Below are 26,745 nucleotides of genomic sequence, written 5' to 3' on the forward strand. Positions count from 1 at the left end.
ATTTGCTCATGCTCATAAAGTCTAAATTACAACAAGCTGCCAAGTAGCAAAAAATAACTTGAAGACCCTGGTTTACTAAGTGTTCTTTGTGTTATTGAGTATATTTATAACATGGTATGACCACAGAAATAAAAACCCTTACATACTTTTACTTCTGGGCTCTAGGAGAGCTAGACAACAACCCACGTGTTCACATAGTTCTTTTTCTTCAGCCAAAACAAGGAGTAGATCCTAGAAGAACAACAAGGAAGAACGTCTGTTTCTCCTCTTTTCTGGATCCAATCCAAGTTTTAGCTTTAGTTTTTATTCTAGAGACAAGTGTTCTTTACAATCATTGATTGGCCACATATTAAAAAGGTTCACTTGAGTGGTGCTGAGCTGCCAATTATGACTCAGTCCAGTAACGAGAGGAGCTGTTTCTTGGGAAAACAAACCCATAGGATAATGTAACATCACTGACCGACTTAGGCCTCATTTGCCCCAAAATTGCGATCCACATTTTTCTAATTTCAATTAACGGAAATTACTATTCTTTTCCGCGATGCAGACAATATGACATGATATCTTGCGGAAGAGACACACGGATGCAGACAGCATATGGATGATATTTGTGTGCTGTATGGGTTTTTTTTTTTTGCGGACCCATGGAAATTAATAGGACTGTGTGCAATTCGCAAAAATTGGAGATCGGACACAGATACAAAATACAGTTGTGTTCAAGAGACCTTAGGGAAGCTGAAGCTTTGCAAATGGCAAATGATGTTTAATGTGGGTAAATGTAAGGTTCTAGACCTGGGAGAAAGAAAAAAGTTCTAAAGTGTATTAAAGAGGACGTGTCACTATAAAAATGCAGTACAATCTGCAGGCAGCAGGCTATACAGCAGGAGGATCTGAGCAGATTGATATATACAGTAGTTGTATTATAAAAGGATGCAGCAAAACTTGTAATTTATACATTTATATATCAGCTTTTTCTGAACTTAGGACCACCTCTATGTACAGGCATCAGTGAACGACAGCTATCTTAAACTGTTACAAGTACCATAAAAATTATTTTTGCAAAATATTTTATTTATAGATTTTATTGTTTTAGTAGCCATATAAGCCTTCCTGAAGCGCTATTCACTACAGTGCATACAGAATCTGTACACTGCAGCGAACGCTGTACTAGCAGGAGCACACAAAGCTGCTCCCGCCTGTGTCCTCCACTCTGCTGTAGAACATTGGTGCAGGATGCCTTGCATCAATATGCTATGCCAGGCCTTAGCACAGCAAAGACAGGCAGCAGCTCTGCAAAGAACATTACTGCTCATGCCTGTCCTCACTCCGCTATGGCAGGATGCCCTGCGCTGATTTGCTATGCTAAGCTTTCGTGGAGCGAGGACAGGCAGGAGAAGCAAAAGACTATGCAGAGCTGCTGTCTGTCCTCGCCATGCTAAAGTCTGGCAAAGCATATTGATGCAGGGCATCCTGTGGCGATGTTCTAGAGCAGGGCACAGGCGGGAGCCGCTATATGTGCTCCTGCCTGTACAGCATTCTCTGCAGTGCATATCATAGAAGTCAGAATCCGTACATCACGTACATGACTGTGGTATACAGATTCTGTATACGCTTCAGGATGGCCCAAACTTCGGGTATCTGTTTGGCTACTAAAACAATAGCATCTATAAATAAAATATATTACACAAAAATCATTATTATGGCACTTGTAACGGTTTATTATAATGTACTTGAAGGTTTAGCTAAACTTTAAAGGTAGAAAATACAAGTAGTGTTAATTACTTTATACAGTTAAGAATTGGCTGTAAACAATGATATTTACTGAATCATCCATCTACAAGGTCATTTATAAATATAGTAAACAGAATATATTTGGGCACCTGTGTATGAAAAGTACATAACCGAAATAGAGTGGGTATAGAAGATGGTGATCAAAGTAATTAAAGGAATGGATGGATCGCAGTACCAAGACAGGTTAAAGGGGTTGTGTGGTGCAAAAATATTGATGACCTCAGGATAGGTCATTTGAGGGGTCGTCCAAGACACAAGGGGGCAGGTCACCGATACGGCCTGCTATTGGCTGCACCCCCTCCGTCGACAGATGTTGATTTCTGCAGGCAGGTGAGATGCGAAAATGACCTTGGCATCGTTTACCAGGTAAGTATGCATAGTGTAGCGGGCCAGGGAATTGCAGCAGGAGTTATTCAGTCTTGGATAACCCCGTAAATATCACATTGTCGGGGGTCCGACTCACGAAACCCCGCTGATCAGCTGTTCGAATCGATAGTGGCACTCGTGTGCTTGTGCCAGGAGTCTCACCCCTGCTGATTAGATATTAATTACCTATCCTGGGTATAGGTCATCAATATCTTTGCACTGCACAACCCCTTTAATAAACTGATGAACTGGAGGTTATTCAGTTGAGTAAAAAGGTGTGCTCTAGTTACAATGTGCAAATATATGAATAGACAGCGGAGAAATCTTTCCACATCAAGGCATGTTGACAAGGGGTATCTTCTACACTTCTAAAGAAAAGAAGGTTTCACCATCAACATATAAAAGATTATTTACTGTAAGAGCAGTGCGACCATGAAACTCTCTGCCATAGGATGATTCGATGGTTGATACATTGTACAAGTTCAAGAAGCGCCTAGATGCCTTTCTCGAAAAAATGACTACAAGGTATGGGAACTAGATTTCTGAAGACCGGACACTAATTAGTTTGGATAAGGATTTCAACATTTGGAGCTGAGAAGAATTGGAGCTGAGAAGAATTGTCACCTGTGAATCAACACAGCAGGATTATAGGTTGAACCTGATGGACCAGTGTTTTTTTTTTTTTATCCTTATCAACTATAGTACTATGCCAAAGTTTTAGTTTGGAATTTTTTTTGCAAAGTAACAGGGCAGATACTTATCCATCATGCAGTACCATCAGGGAGACGTTTGACTGGCTCCAAATTTATTCTGCAACAGGAGAAGGACTTCAAACATACAGCCAATGTCCCTGCCAAGAATTATCTTCAGCGTAAAGAAAAAAAAAGGAGTCCTGAAAGTCGGGATATGGCCCCAACAGAGCAATGATCTCAACATCGAGTCTGTCTGGGATTACATAAAGAGACCGAAGGATTCGAACAAGCCTATATTCACAGAAGCTCTGTGGTCAGTTCTCTAAGATGTATGGAATAACCTGCTGAGTTCCTTCCAAAACGGTGTGCAAGTGTACCTAGAAGAATTGATGCTGTTTGAAGGCAAAAGGTGGTCACATCAAATATCAATGTGATTTAGATTTCTCTTTTGTTCACTCACTTTGCATTTTGTTGATTGAAATAAATAAATAGAGATGAGCGAATCGAATCCGTACACTTGTGTGAAACTGGCCTTATAGCACTACAATCATGGTGTTACAATAAAGTGTAGTAAGTCTACTCCACATCGGTGATACTTACAGACCCTGCTGCACATCTCAAATAGTCCATTTCTGAAGGGAATAGATTTCCTAGGTAAAGCGAAAATCCGGATGTAGCAAGAAGACAACTCTGCAACAAAACAGCAATGCAAAATGTTGAATAATAATGTGAGTATTAATGAGTGCGGAGAAGTAATAGCGCCATGCTTTTGTTTTCTGTTAAGTTGTTGCAGGAAATGTTTGACTTGTTTGGAAATATGCCAATAGCACATGTAAAAATGATAACTGTGGTTTTTACATTCAGTTTCCTAGAAGAAAGCTACAGTTTCTCCCCAGAAATATATTATAAATATTCAGGTATATAAAAAATATTGTTAAATTAGTTGAAAGCTTAGTGACACTTTAGGGGCCATTCACACGTCCGCAAAAGTTCCGCAATTTTGCGGAACAGGTGCGGACCCATTCATTTTAAACGGGGCCAGAATGTGCTGTCCGCATTCTATGAGAGGCATTTTCTATGAGTGTATGCCTGGCGATGTGCAGTCCGCAAAATGCGGAACGCATATTGCCGGTGTCCGTGTTTTCAGGATCAGCAAAACACATACGAACGTATGTTTTTTTCACTCAACATTTCTTGCTACTTGCATTTTACAGTAGCAGACAGATGTTACATAGCAGAAAGTATATTAAAAATACTTTTAGCTATGTAACATCTGGCTGCTACTGTAAAATGCAAGTGCCAAAAAAGCAGCAAGAAATGTGGAGTGAAAAACACAAAAATTAAAGTGTCACTAAGCTTTCAACAAATTCAGCATTAATCAATAGTACAGGTGTTCATGAGGAATAACACTATTTCTGGCAACCATTTCTGGCATTTTTCAGCATTTTTCCTGCATAGTGAATGGCTGAGCCTCCTAGGCTTCTGTCCATGGCAAACTGGGAAGCCTTTGTAAGGCTTTTGGCTGCCATAGCAACCATTAGCACCCAAATATCAGATTGCGGGGAGCAGATGGAGTCAGACGGAGTCTCCTTTCTCTGTAAACTCCTTAGATGCCACTGTCAGTATTAACCGCAGCATCTAATGGGTTAATCTGCCAGGATCTGAGTTTTCAGCAGTGCCAGTGGATACAGGAGGAGACTGGCTGTTAGTAAAAGCTAGGCCCCTGTCATGTTCTGGCAAGCACAGCTTCTGTGCTCACCCGATCAGAGTGCCCTACATGTATGGCACATTGCATGAACCTTATGTTTGCTGCGCCGTACATGTATGGCTCATGTCCTCAAAGAGTTAAGGCTGGAAATAGGTGGGTCATTAAAGGGTCATAAGCCCCAAATAGGTGGGTCATAAGCCCCAAATAGGTGGGTCATAAGCCCCAAATAGGTGGGTCATTAAAGGGTCATAAGCCCCAAAAAAGTTATTTTTTTTAACTTAATGTGTTATGTTTCCTGCATAAGGTAATTAGGTACCTTTGTGGAACACTGTAAATTTACATATATATTACAGTTTTACCAAGTTCAAGGGATAATACAGGGATTAATGATTCATTCTAGTTATATTAATGCAAAAAATGCTGCTCTCCAGTGTAATTTTCTTCCTTTTAGCTTCTTTAACCGCCTCCGGACCGCCGAATGCAGGGACGCGTCCTGGAGGCGGTCGATTCATTCCTCCTGGACGCATATACGCGTCCTCTCACGAGATGCGAGATTTCCTGTGAACGCGCGCACACAGGCGCGCGCGTTCACAGGATCGGAAGGTAAGCGAGTGGATCTCCAGCCTGCCAGCGGCGATCGTTCGCTCGCTGGCAGGCTGGAGATACAATTTTTTTTAACCCCTTACAGGTATATTAGACGCTGTTTTGATAACCGCGTCTAATATACCTGGTCCTCTGGTGGTCCCTTTTGTTTGGATCGACCACCAGAGGACACAGGTAGCTGTGTAAAGTAGCACCAAACACCACTACACTACACCCCCCCTGTCACTTATTAACCCCTTATTAACCCCTGATCACCCCATATAGACTCCCTGATCACCCCCTGTCATTGATCACCCCCCTGTAAGGCTCCATTCAGACGTCCGTATGATTTTTACGGATCCACGGATACATGGATCGGATCCGCAAAACACATACGAATGTCTGAATGGAGCCTTACAGAGGGGTGATCAATGACAGGGGGGTGATCACCTCATATACACTCCCTGATCACCCCCTGTCATTGATCACCCCCTGTAAGGCTCCATTCAGACGTCCGTATGATTTTTACGGATTCACGAATACATGGATCGGATCCGCAAAACACATACGAACGTCTGAATGGAGCCTTACAGCGGGGTGATCAATGACAGGGGGGTGATCACCTCATATACACTCCCTGATCACCCCCCCTGTCATTGATCACCCCCCTGTCATTGATCACCCCCCTGTAAGGCTCCATTCAGACGTCCGTATGATTTTTACGGATCCACGGATACATGGATCGGATCCGCAAAACACATACGGACGTCTGAATGGAGCCTTACAGGGGGGTGATCAATGACAGGGGGGTGATCACCATATAGACTCCCTGATCACCCCCCCTGTCATTGATCACCCCCTGTCATTGATCACCCCCCTGTAAGGCTCCATTCAGACATTTTTTTGGCCCAAGTTAGCGGAATTTTTTTTTTTTTTCTTACAAAGTCTCATATTCCACTAACTTGTGTCAAAAAATAAAATCTCACATGAACTCACCATACCCTTCACGGAATCCAAATGCGTAAAATTATTTAGACATTTATATTCCAGACTTCTTCTCACACTTTAGGGCCCCTAAAATGCCAGGGCAGTATAAATACCCCACATGTGACCCCATTTCGGAAAGAAGACACCCCAAGGTATTCCGTGAGGGGCATATTGAGTCCATGAAAGATTGAAATTGTTGTCCCAAGTTAGCGGAAAGGGAGACTTTGTGAGAAAATACAAAAAAAAATCAATTTCCGCTAACTTGTGCCAAAAAAAATAAAAATTCTATGAACTCGCCATGCCCCTCATTGAATACCTTGGGGTGTCTTCTTTCCAAAATGGGTCACATGTGGGGTATTTATACTGCCCTGGCATTTTAGGGGCCCGAAAGCATGAGAAGAAGTCTGGGATCCAAATGTCTAAAAATGCCCTCCTAAAAGGAATTTGGGCCGCTTTGCGCATCTAGGCTGCAAAAAAGTGTCACACATGTGGTATCGCCGTACTCAGGAGAAGTTGGGGAATGTGTTTTGGGGTGTCATTTTACATATGCCCATGCTGGGTGAGAGAAATATCTTGGCAAAAGACAACATTTCCCATTTTTTTATACAAAGTTGGCATTTGACCAAGATATTTATCTCACCCAGCATGGGTATATGCAAAATGACACCCCAAAACACATTCCCCAACTTCTCGTGAGTACGGCGATACCAGATGTGTGACACTTTTTTGCAGCCTAGGTGGGCAAAGGGGCACACATTCCAAAGAGCACCTTTCGGATTTCACCGGTCATTTTTTACAGATTTTGATTGCAAACTACTTCTCACACATATGGGCCCTTAAAATGCCAGGGCAGTATAACTACCCCACAAGTGACCCCATTTTGGAAAGGAGACCCCTCAGGGTATTCCGTGAGGGGCATGGCGAGTTCCTAGAATTTTTTATTTTTTGTCACAAGTTAGTGGAATATTAGACTTTGTAAGAAAAAAATAAATCATCATTTTCCGCTAACCTGTGACAAAAAATAAAAAGTTCTATGAACTCACTATGCCCATCAGTGAATACCTTAGAGTGTCTACTTTCCGAAATGGGGTCATTTGTGGGTTTTTTCTACTGTCTGGGCATTGTAGAACCTCATGAAACATGACAGGTGCTCAGAAAGTCAGAGCTGTTTCAAAAAGCGGAAATTCACATTTTTGTACCATAGTTTGTAAACGCTATAACTTTTATCCAAACCATTTTTTTTTACCCAAACATTTTTTTTTATCAAAGACATGTAGAACAATACATTTAGCGAAAAATGTATATATGGATGTTGTTTTTTTTGCAAAATTTTACAACTGAAAGTGAAAAATGTCATTTTTTTGCAAAAAAATCGTTAAATTTCGATTAATAACAAAAAAAGTAAAAATGTCAGCAGCAATGAAATACCACCAAATGAAAGCTCTATTAGTGAGAAGAAAAGGAGGTAAAATTCATTTGGGTGGTAAGTTGCATGACCGAGCAATAAACGGTGTAAGTAGTGTAGTGCAGAAGTGTAAAAAGTGGTCTGGTCATTAGGGGGGTTTAAGCTAGCGGGACTGAAGTGGTTAATCACCCCTCTGCAGCTTTGGTCTCTTCACTATCTGTGGGTGGGCAGTGGGTCATCCTATGTGATCAAGCACTTGCATTTCCCAGGAGTGCACTGCAGTCAGCTCTTGTTAAACCTCCAGCTGCTGGTTCTGTTCTCCTGTCTTCCTCCCCTGCAAAAAAAATATTCCCCCACACATAGTCCCAGCCATTCCACTAATAAAAATACTTCTATTTCCTTCTTTACTGTCTAGAGAGAGTCTGGGATTTTCTGAATGATTCATTGTGAGATCACTAAGCAAAAACAGAAAGAGCAGAAAACCTTCTGCACACGTGGGGTCCATCACTAAATGTAGACGCAGGTGGACAAGAATTTTGACCACAGGAGAAACAGCAGGTGCTGCTATCATAGTAGAAAAAAAAAGTACTATACAGTAAAAAACAATATTTTTAATGAATGTACTATATATTACAATACTATTCATGGCACACTTTCATAAGATAACCCATGTTTAAATGCTGGAATTCTACAACACATAAAAAAAGGATTTGAAAATAATTTGTCCACAATCTGTGGCTTTCGACAACATGGCAAGCATGCTGTGGATTTGAGATTTGCAGCTTGCTGTGGATATTTCCATGCAGATTTGATTTGTTATGCGCAAATGGACTTTTGAAGACCTCATCCACAGCCATTGTACAAACAATTGCCACAGATCTGCCATGAAGAATCCACACCAATTCCAACAAAAGGAGACCCAGTCTAATGTTTCCCACTGTAACCAGGGAATATCTGCCTCCATAACCTCTACTTTATGTCACATTTCTCCAAATTACCAGATATATAGGTGAATAGTTTCGGCAGAAGTCCTTAAAAGCTTTCTGCTAAAGGTTCAGTGGCCGGTTAATGAATAGGAAACTAGTTGAACAACGATTATGCATTGCCTATAGACCAATCTCAATACCTACCCCAATCAGCAGAGAGAAAATCCAGGTTTTATACTTCACGCATGGGTGTACACCATCGGACGAGTCCGGATCTGTATTGTACTTTCCACCTTCTTGCACCCCAAGCTCTAAAGTAGCCATCTTGTCATAACCATATTCCTCACCGTATCTCTCGTCTTTGGTCATACCGACCTAAATGAAAGAAACAGAAGTCATTTACAAGCTGAACGCTAAACACACAGCCCCAAGGACCACGACTGGTTGCATAACCTACAATTTATGGTCTATGAGAACAGTTGTATGCTGGCAACAAACTGAAAAAACGACTGCAGATCACAAATAAAACATACACAAGCGTAATCATGTCACAGATGTTTTTACCCTAAAATCTAGAGACGTGGGGTCACTATTTGTGATAGATTTTATACAAACAGAAGAGATAAGAGCAAGTACAATATTGGTCTTCATAAAAAGAAAAAAGTAAAGAAAAAAAAAAAGCCCTCTACATATTGCCAAACTGAACAAACAGATACATACCGGTACCTAACTTTGGAGGTTTGTCAGACTGAAATAGTGCTGCGTGCAGCCTGGGTGTAGTCTCGGAGACTCGTGGTGGGTTTGAAAAGTTTGCTCTAATGCCTGGGAGATAGCATCTATTCACATGTAGACAAAAGCAGCAAAGAACTGTACTTGGGCCAGGGAACACAAATGCCTCTTGAATTTTAATGAGGAAAGAAGCAGGAAAATGGCTGTTTGAGGTTATTAATCTCCTTCCAAACTGTTCAGTGAAAAGGATATTACGCCAATACCCTGTGCTGAAGGAATAATGTATCTGCCATGCAAAGGCTCTTTCACCTGAGCAAAACATTGCTGCTAGCATCAGTCTTAGGTCTTGTTCACACAAACGTATGGGTTCCGTTCCATGCATTGGGGCCGGAGAACGTTCGTGAGGCTTCCGGGACGGATCCAGACCCATTCAAATTCAATGGGTCCCACATTCCTCCGTTCCGCAAAAAGATAGGACATGTTCTATCTTTGTATGGAACGGAACCCAACAGGAGCACTCTGTAGTGCTTCCGTGGGCTTCCATTCCATGCTTCCGTTCCGCATCTCCGGATTTGCGGACCCATTCAAGTGAATGGGTCTGCATCCGTGATGCGGAATGCACACGGAACGGTGTCTGTTTATTGCGGATCCGATACACGACAACGGAACCCATGCATTCGTGTGAACAAGCCTTTAGGCCTCATGCACACGACCGTATGTATTTTGCGGTCCGCAAAAAAATTCGGATGACATCCAAAACAGCTGGCCCCTAATAGAACAGTACTGTGAAATCCTAAAAGTGACCCCATTTTGGAAAGAAGACACCCCAAAGTATTCCGTGAGGGGCATGGCGAGTTCCTCAAATTTTTATTTTTTTTGGCACAAGTTAGCGGAAAATTATGATTTTTTTTAATATTTGTTTTCTTACAAAGTCTCATATTCCACTAACTTGTGACAAAAAATAAAAACTTCCATGAACTCACTATGCCCCTCATTAAAAATACCTTGGGGTGTCTTCTTTCCAAAATGGGGTCACTTGTGGGGTATTTATACTGCCCTGCCATTTTAGGGGACCTAAAGCGTAAGAAGAAGTCTGGAATCCAAATGTCTCAAAATGCCCTCCTAAAAGGAATTTGGGCCCCTTTGCGCACCTAGGCTGTAAAAAAGTGTCACACATGTGGTCCGTACTCAGGAGAAGTTGGGCAATGTGTTTTGGGGTGTCTTTTTACATATACCCATGCTGGGTGAGCGAAATATCTCTCTATAATGACAACTTTGTATAAAAAAATGGGAAAAGTTGTCTTTTAGAGAGATGTATCTATCACCCAGCATGGGTATATGTAAAAATACACCCCAAAACACATTGACCAACTTCTTCTGAGTACAGCGATATCACGTGTGACACTTTTTTGCAGCCTTGGTGGGCAAAGGGGCACAAATTCTAAAGAGCACCTTTAGGATTTCACAGGGCATTTTTTACACATTTGGATTTCAAACTACTTCTCACGCATTAGGGCCCCTAAAATGCCAGGGCAGTAGAACTACCCCACAAGTGACCCCATTTTGGAAAGAAGACACCCCAAGGTATTCAGTGAGGGGCATGGCGAGTTCATAGAAGTTTTTTGTTTTTTTTTGGCACAAGTTGCGGAAATTGATATTTTTTTTTGTTTTTTTCTCACAAAGTCTCCCTTTCCGCTAACTTGTGCAAAAAAATAATAATTCTATGAACTCACCATGCCCCTCAAAAGTGATCTTTTTATAGCGCCGCAGCGATTTTACGGTGTTTTTGCAGTGATCAGAAAAAAAAAAATTCTGTCACTGCTGTGGGGCGGACTGAACGCAAGTGTGCACACAAGATCAGGCCTGATCGGGCGAACACTGCGTTTTTTGTAGAGCCTATAGAACATATCCTATTCTTGTCCGCAATTACGGACAAGAAAAGGCATTTTCTATATAGTTCTGGCAATGTGCGGATCCGCAAAATGCGGAAAGCACATTGCCTGTGTCCGTGTTTTGAAGATCCGCAAAACACATACGGACGTCTGAATTGAGCCTTACAGGGGGGTGATCAATGACAGGGGGGGTGATCACCCCATATAGACTCCCTGATCACCCCCCTGTAAGGCTCCATTCAGAGGTCCGTATGTGTTTAGCGGATCCACGCATCTACAGCCTGCCAGCGAACGATCGCCGCTGGCAGGCTGTAGGTCAGCTAGTTTACCTGCACTTCCTGTGTGCGCGCGTTCACAGGAAATCTCGCGTTTTGCGAGATGATGCCCCGGCGCGTCCAGGAGGAATAACAGGGCCGACGCAATGACGCAATCCTGCGTGCGGCGGTCCTGTACTGGTTAAAGGGTCAAACATTGACTTATAGGATAGCTGCCTTACATCTGGTGGCATTAGAGGCAGAGCTTGTTAAGAGCTTATTTGCATCCCTTTCTTCCCAGAACTCCAGAGGAACATGTATGGCCTATAAATCTCCTCACGCCAATTAAGGCTCTCCCCAAGGAGAGACAGTACCCCCAAATCCTTTCTTAGGCCTCTCACCCTAAGCCAAGCCAGTATTCTCTGCAATGATGAGGGGTAATCACCCTGAAACAGCTGTCTGTAGATGAGGTGCTGGCTTATTATCCCAAGAAGAGATAGTACCCCCTCAAATAGAATTTAGAAACATGTTGCTATAAAATTAAAAATGTTATTTCCTCCAATAAAATATTGCATTTTTCATTTTCACAAGGGGTAAGGCTACTTTCACACTAGCGTTCGGGGCTGCGCTTGTGAGCTCCGTTTGAAGGGGCTCACAAGCAGCCCCGAACGCATCCGTACTGGCCTAATGCATTCTGAGTGGACGCGGATCCACTCAGAATGCATCAGTCTGGCAGCGTTCAGCCTCCGCTCAGCAGGCGAACACCTGAACGCTGCTTGCAGCGTTCGGGTGTCAGCCTGACCGTGCGGAGGCAAACGGATCCGTCCAGACTTACAATGTAAGTCAATGGGGACGGATCCGTTTGAATATGACACACAATGGCTCAATTTTCAAACGGATCCGTCCCCCATTGACTTTCAATGTAAAGTCTGGACGGATCCGTCTGAGGCTACTTTGACACTTAGAATTTTTTTTACAATATAATTTAGACGGATCCGTTCTGAACGTATCCACTGTCTGCATTATATGAGCGGATCCGTCTCAGACGGATCTGCTCTGAACGCAAGTGTGAAAGTAGCCTAACAGGAACATAAGCATCCCAAATTTTGTCAAGCATTTTCTCCTGAATACAGCATATGTGGTTGTAACCTGCTGGCAGGGATCAGAAGGGAAGGAGCAATATATGGTTTTTGGAGGGCAGATTTTGCTGTAATGGTTTTTGGGCACCGTATCTAATTCGAAGAGATCCTAAGGTACCCCTAGAGTGGAAATCCCCAAAAAGTTACCCCATTTTGAAAACTACATCCCTCAAGGAAGTTATTAAAGGGTGTTTGACTAGGAGACCGAGCTTAGGGGCTGGGCCTCATAGGCCTCCATAGCTGCCAAGCCTCAAGGCATTTGCAAGGCTTGGGGCTGCCATGGCAACAAATCGGGACCTTGCCATCACAGTGCGGGGACCCGATGGGGTGAGAGAGGGAGCCCCCTCCCTCTGTGAACCTCCCATATGCCAGGCCCCTGCAGCTGATCGATGGCACATGTCAGGAACTGCCAGTTAATCGAAGGATGAGAATGCTCGTCCTAAATCGGCAAGGACTATTGTTTAGGAGTATTCTTGTACTGTGTCGTTAAGAGGTTAAAGTGATCCAGCTAGTGAAAGACCAGGATCAGACCATTATCAGTGCTTACATGTAATGAAGGCGATTCCCTTGATGTTGTCTGGTCCATAGTCTTCTAGTCCTTCCTGTACTTCATTCTAATTTCTCCTGACAATTACTATGTCTCTACTTCTTGTTAGAATGATGACAGGATCCAAATTGTGAAGGGATCGACGACCATCTGGTGGACATATCCTACACACATCTATACACCTATACATACTCACATACATAAACAGGGCACCTATCATTATATCCATACATTGCAACTACATTTCGCAAACCTTGGAGAGTTTATTATAAAGAAAATTTCTTCTAAAATATCCCAAGTTTTTTAGTCACTCTCTCCTGAGCTATCAACCACACAAAATACAATGGCAGCATCTCCAATCCGATACGGCTTTATTCACACACGGTGCATGAGACAGTACACACGGTCCGGGTACAGCTAACTTAGAAGTGTAAAATAGGGATATATAAAATAAACACAATCCCTCCTCCTATCCCCATCTGCCAATAAAATGTCTAATTGCAATTCCATAAAATCTGTGTACAAAAAAGTTCACCAATACCATCTGTGCAACAATCAAGTGTTATTATACATAGCCAATCTGTGCACATATATTACCTTAAAAGGGTGGATGCAGCTGGACACCTCATCGCCTCTGTCAAAAAGCCCGCTTGGCGTTCTACAGGCTCTACTGTGTCATCCGACACTGTGACAAAATAGCATCATGTTACCCAGCTCCCATTACATATCCATCCACGTGACCCAGCTCTGATCACATGTCCACATAAGTTCACGCGATACCACCCGAGGTCCTGACACAACAACATCGCCAGAAAACCTGACGTAGCGGTATCATGTGATCCCACGCTGGTCACATGGCTACATTAGCCCCGCCCACATGATCACTGCAACTTATTTAATCTATGCAAATCTGTCATTATCTTACAGAACTCATAGATCCACAAAAATTTATTTTAACTAGCAAATTATCTCATCCATAAATAAGTACGTGTTTATTCAGATATACAGTCGTGGCCAAAAGTTTTGAGAATTACATAAATATTGGAAATTGTATAAGTTGCTGCTTAAAGAGGACCTTTCACCAGAATTAAACTTCTAAAGTAACTATATAGGCATGTAGAGCGGTGCCCAGGGACCCCCCTGCACTTACTGTTATACCTGGGCGCCGCTCCGTTCTCCGGTTATTGCCTCCAGTATCTTTACAGTTAGGCTCCACCCAGGGGAACCTGCCGGCGCCTCCTTCTCCCATGCTGCAGCGCTGACCAATCACAGCGCTCAGCTCATAGCCGGAGAGGCTTTTTTCTCTCTCAGGCTATGAGCTGAGCGCTGTGATTGGCCAGCGCTACAGCATGGGAGAATGAGCCGACGGCAGGTTCCCCTGGGTGGAGCCTAACTGTAAAGATACCGGAGGCAATTACGGGAGAATGGAGCGGCGCCCAGGTATAACAGTAAGTGCAGGGGGGTCCCTGGGCACCGCTCTACATGCCTGTATAGTTACTTTAGAAGTTTAATTCTGGTGAAAGGTCCTCTTTAAGTTTCTATAATAGCAATTTGCATATACTCCAGAATGTTATGAAGAGTGATCAGATGAATTGCATAGTCCTTCTTTGCCATGAAAATTAACTTAATCCCCCAAAAACCTTTCCACTGCATTTCATTGTTGTCGTTAAAGGACCTGCTGAGATCATTTCAGTAATCTTCTTGTTAACTCAGGTAAGAATGTTGACGAGCACAAGGCTGGAGATCATTAGGTCAGGCTGATTGGGTTAAAATGGCAGACTTGACCTGTTAAAAGGAGGGTGATGCTTGAAAACATTGTTCTTTCATTGTTAACCATGGTGATCTGCAAAGAAACGCGTGCAGCCATCATTGCGTTGCATAAAAATGGCTTCACAGGCAAGGATATTGTGGCTACTAAGATTGCACCTCAATCAACAATTTATAGGATCAAGAACTTCAAGGAAAGAGGTTCAATTCTTGTTAAGAAGGCTTCAGGGCATCCAAGAAAGTCCAGCAAATGCCAGGATCGTCTCCTAAAGAGGATTCAGCTGCGGGATCGGAGTGACACCAGTGCAGAGCTTGCTCAGGAATGGCAGCAGGCAGGTGTGAGCGCATCTGCACGCACAGTGAGGCAAAGACTTTTGGAAGATGGCCTGGTGTCAAGAAGGGCAGCAAAGAAGCCACTTCTCTCCAAAAAAAACCCATCAGGGACAGATTGATCTTCTGCAGAAAATATGGTGAATGGACTGCTGAGGACTGGGGCAAAGTCATATTCTCAGATGAAGCCTCTTTCCGATAGTTTGGGGCATCAGAAAAAGGCTTGTCCGGAGAAGAAAAGGTGAGCGCTACCATCAGTCCTGTGTCATGCCAACAGTAAAGCATCCTGAGACCATTCATGTGTGGGGTTTCTTCTCATCCAAGTGAGTGGGCTCACTCACAATTTTGCCCAAAAACACAGCCATGAATAAAGAATGATACCAAAACAACCTCTAACAAGAACTTCTTCCAACAATCCAACAGTTTGGTGAAGAACAATGCATTTTCCAGCACGATGGAGCACCGTGCCATAAGGCAAAAGTGATAACTAAGTGGCTCGGGGACCAAAACATTGACATTTTGGGTCCATGGCCTGGAAACTCCCCAGATCTTAATCCCATTGAGAACTTGTGGTCAATCCTCAAGAGGTGGGTGGACAAACAAAAACCCACTAATTTTGACAAACTCCAGGAAGTGATTATGAAAGAATGGGTTGCTATCAGTCAGGAATTGGCCCAGAAGTTGATTGAGAGCATGCCCAGTCTAATTGCAGAGGTCCTGAAAAAGAAGGGCCAACACTGCGAATACTGACTCTTTGCATATATGTCATGTAATTGTCGATAAAAGCCTTTGAAACGTATGAAGTGCGTGTAATTATATTTCACTACATCACAAAAACAACTGAAACAAAGATCTAAAAGCAGTTTAGCAGCAAACTTTGTGAAAACTAATATTTGTGTCATTCTCAAAACTTTTGGCCACGACTGCATACTCCTATATCGTGATGAAATAAGACATATCAGGTGCATACCGACCACAACCTATAAAACACAAAATATATAATATTAGAAAATAGAAAAGGCATATTAAAAACAACTTTCAAAAACTGACCCTAATCCTACATTCTAATGATAGATATACATCAATTATCTGATACTACTTACATTAAACTCCAAATTCAATCCATATGGTTGTAATGCCTTCAGAGTAAATATCCACTTTAGTTCTTTCTTCCTAAGTATTGCCTCCCTATCTCCACCCCTTTGTAACATCCCTACTGAGTCAATCACCTGGAATCTATGTTGAGTGATTGAATGGCCCCTTTCTACAAAATGTTTCGCCACCGGTTTGTCAATGTTTTTCTTCCTGATGGTACTCTTGTGTTTGTTGATTCTCTCACTGATTTCCATGGTGGTCTCACCAATGTAAATCAAACTACACGGGCACTGGATCATATATACTACATATTTAGATCTACAGGTATAATACCCATTTATCTTAAAAACTTGGCCAGTATAGGGATGTCCAAAGGTATTACCTTTAATCATGTTTTAGCAGTTACAGCTACCTAAACACGGAAAGTTGCCTAGCCGTGGGGCTAAATATCGTTGGCTTTCTCCTTTTATGCTCCCTACCTACGCTAACATCTTCATGGCGGAGGACAAGCTAGTGTAGCAGTCAATGTTCAAGGAGTGTGTTCTGTGCTGGCGGCGCTACATCGACGATGTCTTTTTGATCTGGTGTAATACCCTTGAAGAACTGGAGAGGTTCCATCAACATTTGAAAACAGGGAAACCTGGGCTGCAGTTTACTAAAGAAGTGTCATGTGAACAGCTGCAGTTTTTGGATGTGTTGGGCTATACTAAAGATGGTCAAATTGAAACTGATCTATACCAAAAATCTACGGATAAAAACAATTTACTTAGATTTGCCATCAAAAACGAATGATAGAGTCACTCCCCTGGAGTCAATTACTCCGAGTGAGGAGGATAGTATCCGATGAACAACAATCTAACTTGAGAATTGACGAGATGTGCAAAAAATTTAAGACCAGGGGTTATCCACAGAGATTACTAAACAGAACACGTGAAAGGGCGAGCCATACAAAAAGGGAAAATACTTTAACAGGCACCCCAAAAAATAGGGTTGCACATTCTGCAGAGGGGTTTGCCCAAGTGAAGGAATTTCAGCCACAACCCATAATGGGATACAAGAGACAATTGAATCTGAGGGATTGCTTGGTGAAAGCGGATGTAGGAAGTATCAAAAGGAGAAAGCCAACGATATTGAGCCCCACGTAGGCTAGGTAACTTCCGTGTTTAGGTTGCTGTAACTGCGACAACATGATTAAAGGGAATACATTTGGACATCCATATACTGGCCAAGTTTTTAAGATAAATGGGTATTATACCTGTAGATCTAAATATGTAGTATATATGATCCAGTGCCCGTGTAGTTTGATTTACATTGGTGAGACCACCATGGAAATCAGAGAGAGAATCAACACACACAAGAGTACCATCAGGAAGAAAAACATTGACAAACCGGTGGCAAAACATTTTGTAGAAAGGGGCCATTCAATCAATCAACTTAGATTCCGGGTGATTGACTTAGTAGGGATGTTACAAAGGGGCGGAGATGGGGAGGCAATACTTAGGAAGAAAGAACTAAAGTGGATATTTACTCTGAAGACATTACAACCATATGGATTGAATTTGGAGTTTAATGTTAGTATCAGATAATTGATGTATATCTATTATTAGAATGTAGGATTAGGCTCAGTTTTTAGAAGTTGTTTTTAATGTCTTTTCTAATATTATATTTTTAGTGTTTTATAGGTTGTGGTCGGTATGCACCTGATACCTCTTGTTTCATTGCGATATATATATATCTGAATAAACACGTACTTATTTATAGATAAGATAATTTGCTAGTTAAAATAAATTTTTGTGGATCTATGAGTTCTGTAAGATAATGACAGATTCGCATAGATTAAATAAGTTGCAGTGATCATGTGGGCGGGGCGAATGTAATCATGTGACCAGCGTGGGATCACATGATACCGCTACGTCAGGTTTTCTGCCAATGTTGTTGTGCCGGGACCTTGGGTGGTATTGCATAAACAGAGTTTATGTGGACATCTGATCGGAGCTGGGTCACAGGGATAGACATGTGATCTACGCTGGGTCTTATGGTGCTATTTGATCATCGTTTCGGATGACACGTGACATTGGTCCTGACACGTGATTGGCCGGAATGAGAAGGATCCACAATGTGCGCTGAGTATGCGCAGTAGAGCCTGTAGAACGCCAAGCCGGCTTTTTGACAGACGTGATGAGGTGTCCAACTGCATCCACCTTTTAAGGTAATATATGTGCACAGATTGGCTATGTATAATGACACTTGATTGTTGCACAGATGGTATTCGTGAACTTTTTTGTACACAGCTTTTATGGAATTGCAATTAGACATTTTATTAGCAGATGGGGATAGAAGGAGGGATTGTGTTTATTTTATATATCCCCATTTTACACTTCTAAGTTAGCTGTACCCGGACCGTGTGTACTGTCTCATGCACAGTGTGTGAATAAAGCCGTATCGGATTAGAGATGCTGCCGTCGTATCTTTTGTGGTTGATATCGTCATAACCCCTATGGATCAGGGTAATTGGACTGGCTGTGTCACGACCATGGTTATGGTCGTGACTCCTGATCCGCATGCGGTTGCCTGCGGTTTGGTGTTGTTCTCAACCACATGGTGATGGCTGCTTGTCTGTTGCCTCACGTGTGGTTGCCGCTGGCAACATTGTTACATTTGGCACTATAGCAGCCTGAGCTGTTGCTGGGCAGCTTGCTGCCAGGTGCATGCGGTTGTACCCGGCAACCTGTCTTTATAGGTGTGCCTTTTATCCGTTTGGTGTGCACGGGGTTTATATGTGTGTGTGCACTGTGTTGTTCCTTTCACTTGCGGTTGTCTCTGTACATGTGGTGTCAGTGTCTCGGCCTTCTGGCTGTTTCCAGGACATGGTTGCCACGCATGTCGTTGCCGGCGGTAACAACTGCAGTGTGATACTTGTGTGTATTCCCCTTTAAGTGGTTTCACTCCCCTGGTTTGTGTTGGAAGGGTTAACTCCCTTTTCTGTCTGGGTGTGGCCACGTTGGGCTATAAAGCCTCTGTGGAGATCAGAAGTCTGAGGGGTACTCCAGGCATGTTGCTGGAGTCATCCTCCTGGTATCCTATTCCATCTTCCAGTGAGGGCCACCCTTGTGGTCATAAAACCCATGTATGATGTCTAGTTGATGTGTTCCTTTCTATGTTTATTACAGCTATAGATGTCCTGGTTTCCTGTGTGTTTTGAGTGTTCTGTCTCCTTAGTGTTTGTGTGGACAGCAATACCTGGTGCATGGGTTCCAGTCAGCAAGGCTGTGGCAGGTTAGTTTGGAACTAGTGTTGTTCACCTGCCATATCTATATGTCTGTATATGTCTCCCCTTCCTTGCAGCTTGGCCAGTGAGACTCCCGTTCCTCCGTATCCAGGAGGAACAGGTCGTCTTACCCTGCTCCTAGTAAGGGCCACCCTGAGGGCTAGTAGGGACTTAAAGGTTCCGGAGTATGAGCCCTCCCACCATAAGGGTCGGCTCATACAGCTAGGAGTCAGGGTCAGATTAGGGACGTTATAGGAGGTGACCTGCTCCCTGATCCTGTGCTCCTGGCCAAGTGGCGACTAACATCTTCTGGCATTGCACAGCTGAGGGTTTTCCCCATCCTCAGCCGTGACAGGCTGATGCATTCCTGATATTCCATAACTGAATTGTATTGTGTACGGTATTGTGTGCTGCTCTACATATATTTTATTCTCTCCTGAGTTTTATCTGATTTTGGTAAGTTTGGTCAACAACTAATATGGTCTCTATTATGGCTCCCATATTTGCAAAACGCCTACTATAATCTCATAGTAAAGATACATTCTGGGCCTTTTTCAAAAATTTACACTTTCATATATCAGGTAGAAATCTAATCAGGATAAGTTTTCATGTTAGGGCCCATTCAGACAGCCGTATGACCCTTTCCAAAGTTTTGCAGAATGGGTGCGGACCCATTCATTTCAATGGGGCTGCAAAAGATGCGGACAGCACACCGTGTACTGTCCACTTCCGTGGACACAGACATTAGGGTACTTTCACACTAGCGTTATTCTTTTCTGGGAATTGAGTTCCGTCCTAGGGGCTCAATACCGGAAAAGAACTGATCAGTTTTATCCTAATTTTTCTGAATGGAGAGCATTCCGTTCAGGATACAGCAGGATGTCTTCAGTTCAGTCTTTTTGCCTTTAAAGGACGGAGATAATACCGCAGCATGCTGCGGTTTTATCTCCGTCCAAGATTCCGGAACACTTGCAGGAATGCTGGATCCGGCATTTTTCCCCTCTGAAATGCATTAATGCCGGATCTGGCCCCGACTGTTCCGGCAAAACGCATCTGGCATTGCGGTCTGCGCATGCTCAGACCACAAAAAAATTTGAAAAAATATATAAAAATGCCGGATCCGTTTTTCCAGATGACACCGGAGAGACAGATCCGGCATTTCAATGCATGTTATACGGATCAGAATCCTGATCCGTCTGACAAATGCCATCAGTTTGCATAAGTTTTGACAGATCCGACAGGCAGTTCCGGCAACGGAACTGCCTGCCGGAATCCTCTGCCGCAAGTGTGAAAGTGCCCTTACATATACACTACTCACAAAATGTTAGAGATATTTGACTTGAAATTTCAGTCACTCTTTTACAGGTTTTTAACTTAATGTGACCTTCTCTAAACTTCTGAATACACATGTCCAACTGTTCAATGTTTCAGTACTTTTTGCGCAACTTGATGTTCTCTAAGAAGGAGCTTAACGGCAAAATTCACAACAGGTGTTTGATCCATGAATCGCCCAAACAATTTCCTGGTTCAACTACAATTGGTATTTAAACAGTCCTCCTCATCATGCTGTTCACATTTTGACATCATGAGACCAAGAGGACACCTAACAATTGATTAAGGCCTCTTTCACACGAGCGTGTGATAAGGTCCAGATGCGTTGCGGCAAACCCGAACGAGTAGGTACGCAATTGCAGTCAGTTTTGACTGCGATTGTGTTCCGTTGTTCAGTTTTTATCACGCGGGTGCAATGTGTTTTGCACGCGCGTGATAAAAAACTGAATGTGGTACCCAGACCCGAACTTCTTCACAGACGTTCAGGTTTGGGTTCAAGGTTGTGTAGATTGTATTATTTACATAGAAACATAGAATGTGTCGGCAGATAAGAACCATTTGGCCCATCTAGTCTGCCCAATATATCTGAATCCTATAAATAGTCCCTGGCCCTATCTTATATGAAGGATAGCCTTATGCCTATCCCATGCATGCTTAAACTCCTTCACTGTATTTGCAGCTACCACTTCTGCAGGAAGGCTATTCCATGCATCCACTACTCTCTCAGTAAAGTAATACTTCCTGATATTACTTTTAAAACTTTTCCCCTCTAATTTAAAACTGTGTCCTCTTGTGGTAGTTTTTCTTCTTTTAAATATGCTCTTCTCCGTTACAGAGTTGATTCCCTTTATGTTTTTAAAAGTTTCTATCATATCCCCTCGGTCTCTTCTTTCTTCCAAGCTATACATATTAAGGTCCTTTAATCTTTCCTGGTAAGTTTTATCCTGCAATCCATGGACCAGTTTAGTAGCTCTTCTCTGAACTCTCTCTAGAGTATCTATATCCTTCTGGAGATATGGCCTCCAGTACTGCGCACAATACTCCAAGTGAGGTCTTACCAGTGATCTGTACAGCGGCATAAGCACTTCACTCTTTCTACTGCTTGTACCTCTCCCTATACATCCAAGCATTCTGCTGGCATTTCCTGCTGCTCTATTACATTGTCTTCCCACCTTTAAGTCTTCTGAAATAATTACTCCTAAATCCCTTTCCTCAGATACTGAGGTCAGGACTGTGTCAAATATTCTATATTCTGCCCTTGGGTTTTTACGCCCCAGGTGCATTATCTTGCACTTATCCACATTAAATTTCAGTTGCCAGAGTTCTGACCATTCTTCTAGTTTTCCTAAATCCTTTTCCATTTGGCGTTTCCCTCCAGGAACATCAACCCTGTTACATATCTTTGTGTCATCAGCAAAAAGACAAACCTTACCATCGAGGCCTTTTGCAATATCACTTATGAAGATATTAAACAAAATTGGTCCCAGTACAGATCCCTGTGGAACCCCACTGGTAAGATGACCTTGTTTTGAATGTTCTCCATTGACTACAACCCTCTGTTGTCTGTCACTCAGCCACTGCCTAATCCACTCAACAATATGGGAGTCCATGCTCAATGACTGCAGTTTATTGATAAGTCTTCTATGTGGGACAGTGTCAAAAGCCTTACTAAAATCTAGATATGCGATGTCTACTGCACCTCCACCGTCTATTATTTTAGTCACCCAGTCAAAAAAATCTATAAGATTTGTTTGACATGATCTCCCTGAAGTAAACCCATGTTGTTTTTCATCTTGCAATCCATGGGATTTTAGATGTTCCACAATCCACGCGCGTGATAAAAAACTGAATGTGGTACCCAGACCCGAACTTCTTCACAGAAGTTCAGGTTTGGGTTCAAGGGTGTGTAGATTGTATTATTTGCCCTTATAACATGGTTATAAGGGAAAATAATAGCATTCTGAATACAGAATGCATAGTACAATAGGGCTGGAGGGGTTAATTTTTTATTTATTTAACTGACCTTAATCCACATGTTCGCGCAGTCGGCATCTCTTCTGTCTTCTTCTGTGAGTAATAGGACCTTTGATGACATCACTACGCTCATCACATGGTCCGTCACATGATCCATCACCATGGTCATCAAAGGTCCTATTCCTCACAGAAGAAGACAGAATAGATGCCGGCTGAGCGAACAATTGGATTAAGGTGAGTTAAAAAAAATTTTTTAACCCATCCAGCCCTATTGTACTATGCATTCTGTATTCAGAAGGCTATTATTTTTCTTATAACCATGTTATAAGGGAAAATAATAAAGATCGGGTCCCCATCCCGATCGTCTCCTAGCAACCGTGCGTGAAAATCGCACCGCATCCACACTTGCTTGCGATTTTGCCATTCACTTCTATGGGGCCTGCATTGCGTGAAAAACGCACAAAATAGAGCTTGCTGCAATTTTCATTAGCACTGGGACCCTATCCTTGTCCACACCAGTGGATGCTATGACATGTTACATGGGAGTGAAGCAGTCTAAGTACTGCAGAAAGGCATGAGAGCCACAGGCCTTCCTGCCACTGCCTGCCTCTTACAAACTCCACTGCCCTCCACATGCACAGGGCAACTTCAGAACACCAGTGCCAGGGGCATGCTCCTTCTCTTCTCAGAGCATACACACACTGGAGGCTGCAGTGCCACAACTCTGTGCCTATACATCATGAATGAATACACATACTGTAGAGATAATACATGGTGCCCCTGCCCACAGCAGCTATCACCACAGGAGAAGAGGAGCTAACTTTTTACCGGGCTCATCCTGAGCAGGAAATCGCCCAAGGTGGTGACTGAGACAGAGCAATACCTTTATGTCACCAAATCGCAGGATGAAAAGGGGAAATGCAAAGTTTCATTTGTGTGGATCCTTCTTTCTTCTGAAGGAACAGCAAGAGTAAATAGAGCTTGGTGCATGTGTGCATATCAACAAGCTGACCCATGTACAGGCGTTATTGCGACCTCTGGCCCAGATACATACAAGTCACTGCCCAGATAAATATCACTGCCACAGAGCCCAGATAAATATATCACTGCCACAGAGCCCAGATAAATATGTCACTGCCATAGTGCCCAGATAAATATGTCACTGCCATAGTGCCCAAATATAAGTCACTGCCATAGTGCCCAGATAAATATGTCACTGCCATAGTGCCCAAATATAAGTCACTGCCATAGTGCCCAGATAAATATGTCACTGCCATAGTGCCCAGATAAATATGTCACTGCCATAGTGCTCATATAAATATAAGCCACTGCCATAGTGCCCAGATAAATGTCACTGCCATAGTGCCCAGATAAATATGTCACTGCCATAGTGCCCAGATAAATATGTCACTGCCATAGTGCCCAGATAAATATAAGTCACTGCCATAGTGCCCAGATAAATATGTCACTGCCATAGTGCTCATATAAATATAAGCCACTGCCCTAGTGCCCAGATAAATATGTCACTGCCATAGTGCCCAGATAAATATAAGTCACTGCCATAGTGCCCAGATAAATGTCACTGCCATAGTGCCCAGATAAATATGTCACTGCCATAGTGCCCAGATAAATATAAGTCACTGCCATAGTGCCCAGATAAATATGTCACTGCCATAGTGCTCATATAAATATAAGCCACTGCCATAGTGCCCAGATAAATATAAGTCACTGCCATAGTGCCCAGATAAAAATAAGCCACCGCCATAGTGCCCAGATAAAAATAAGCCACTGCCATAGTGCCCAGATAAATATGTCACTGCCATAGTGCCCAGATAGATAAAAGTCCAGACTCCAGCCAGAGTGTGCACGGGCCATACACCGCCATGCAGTAAAGCGCCTTCCCCACCCTTCGGCGGCCGAGCTCCCGCGGGAGCGTGACGTCATGACGTCACGATTCCCCTTGTGATTTCTCTGCAGAAGACGGCTGCTCTTCAGGTGTTATCGGAGGAGCGGTACCGCATCTGGCCGCGTGACGCCGGTGGACATGCTGAGCCTAATGCAGAGTGTGGCCTCCTTCTTCTGGAGAGAAGCGGACACTTTCGGTGACCAGAGACCTGGCAAGGGTAACTCATAGCTAACTTCGTCACCTAGTCAGAGTGGGGGAGGGTCGCACCGTGTAGGGTTGGCAGCACGTCTGCGATATAACGCCTAATGCACACCAGTTTACTGCCAGATAGGGAAGTTACATACGCCCCACACTTGACCTGCAGACCCCTAGACAGAAAATGGGGGGAAATGAAGCTGTGGCTGCACCATTCTGCCGGTAAATGGATGTTATGTGTGGCCATTGGCTGCTGTGGGTGGAGGTTGTGGCCCCCGGATCGCAGCCACCCTGTGAAAACTGAGTAAAATATCTGATCGACGACGAGACGATAATCAGCTGGACCACTGTTTCTCCGAACATTTGTTCCAAACTATACGCCTGTATAAAAGATTTTTTATTTTTTTTAGTGATGACCTATCCTCAGGATAAGTCATCAGTATCTGGTGGGTGGGGGTCCAACACTCAGCACCCATGCCAATCAGCAGTTTGAGAAGGCACCTGCTTTCCTTTGCGCGCCGCTGCCTTGTTGCACCATACCAAGCACGGTGCCGTAGGTCGTCAGTGATCTCGGAAAACCACTTTAAATGGGATGACTAGTGTTGAGCGAACTTGTGTTTTAAGTTCGGCGTCAAAATTTCGGGTTATTGAAGAATCACGTTATGGATTCTGCTACCACGGACCATAATTTGGTCCGTGGTAGCGGAATCCATTACGCAATACTTTGATAACCCAAACTTTAGACGCCAAACTTAAAACACAAGTTCGCTCAAGACTATTGATGACCTATCCTCAGGATAGGCAATCAATTTCTGATCAGCAGGCACCCCCGCTAATTAGCTGTATGAAGAGGCGGTGAGCGCCGCAGCCTCTTCCTAGGCCTGGGATGGAACCATTATCTGTCACATGGCTAGGGCACAGCTTAGTCCCTTTCAAGTGAATGAGAATGAGCAATACCAAGCACAGCCACTATACAATGTACGGCGCTATGCTTGGTAAGCTGCAAGGGGGCCGTGGTGCCCTGGTCTCCCCAAACAGCTGATCGACATGGGTGCCCCGAGTCCAACCCCTGATATTAAATGACCTATCCTGAGGAAAGGCCATCAATATCTAACGATATGATCCTGTGAGTCACAGCCCGTTTGTCTACTATGCTATATTCACCCACAGCATGTGAATACAGTACAGTAGACGCGCGGTCAGGCTGGAACGCACAGGATCATAAGTTATTATGTTGCGGTGAGTTTGGGTCGGCCGAGTCGCAGTCGGTCCAGGAAATATGGCCATTTCATGACCTTAGGTTCAGGCCCAAACACGTTCGTGTGACACTAGAATAAAAGGGACTGTCACTAGTAAAGTGTTTGATGCAGATACTGGAATCTCCCCACCAGATGTGAGAGTGCGCCTCCGGAAGAGCGGCTGCTGAGGAAGCCATGTGGCGATGAAGGCCACGGCTGCAGGTTTACAGAGAATCTGCATAAACTTTCGTGCAGATCTCTGCATTTCCGCACAAGTCTCACCCTTTCATTGAAAAGAATGAAATCTGCACAAAAGAATCGCACAAAGAATCCACTTGTAACGGTAAAGCTATGTGTGCATGGGATGTGTCTGTTCTCATACACTTTGCTGGTACTGTGCAGGTAGCCATAAAGAGGTGGTCCGTCCTAGTAGTCAACAGACCCTGTGCTCCTAACCAGTGGACCATTAAAAAGAAAAAAACACACCTACCATGCTGGCACCACTGCCCCAGTCCCTGCAGGGACCTGCGACCCCTGTGGTCAGTCACATCTGCCTGAGGCCTCATGCACTGCATGTATTTCGCAGTCCGCAAAAAATACAGATGACATCAGTGTGCATTCC

At 43.4% G+C, this 26,745-nt stretch overlaps 1 protein-coding gene across 2 annotated transcripts in view; it reads right to left on the reverse strand.

The window, feature by feature from the left end:
• MLC1 (modulator of VRAC current 1) overlaps positions 1-8,826 on the reverse strand; it is a 40,940-nt gene extending 32,114 nt beyond the window's left edge. For both annotated transcript variants that reach the window (XM_044276874.1, XM_044276873.1), the window contains exons 1-2: positions 8,662-8,826; positions 3,450-3,539 (exon numbers count right to left, since the gene is read on the reverse strand). In XM_044276874.1, the coding sequence (XP_044132809.1) occupies positions 3,450-3,539; positions 8,662-8,826 (255 nt within the window). The remainder of the gene's footprint in view (positions 1-3,449; positions 3,540-8,661) is intronic.
• Positions 8,827-26,745: the final 17,919 nt, after the last annotated feature.

Source organism: Bufo gargarizans, chromosome 2, assembly GCF_014858855.1.
Source record: "Bufo gargarizans isolate SCDJY-AF-19 chromosome 2, ASM1485885v1, whole genome shotgun sequence".
Taxonomy (NCBI): domain Eukaryota; kingdom Metazoa; phylum Chordata; class Amphibia; order Anura; family Bufonidae; genus Bufo; species Bufo gargarizans.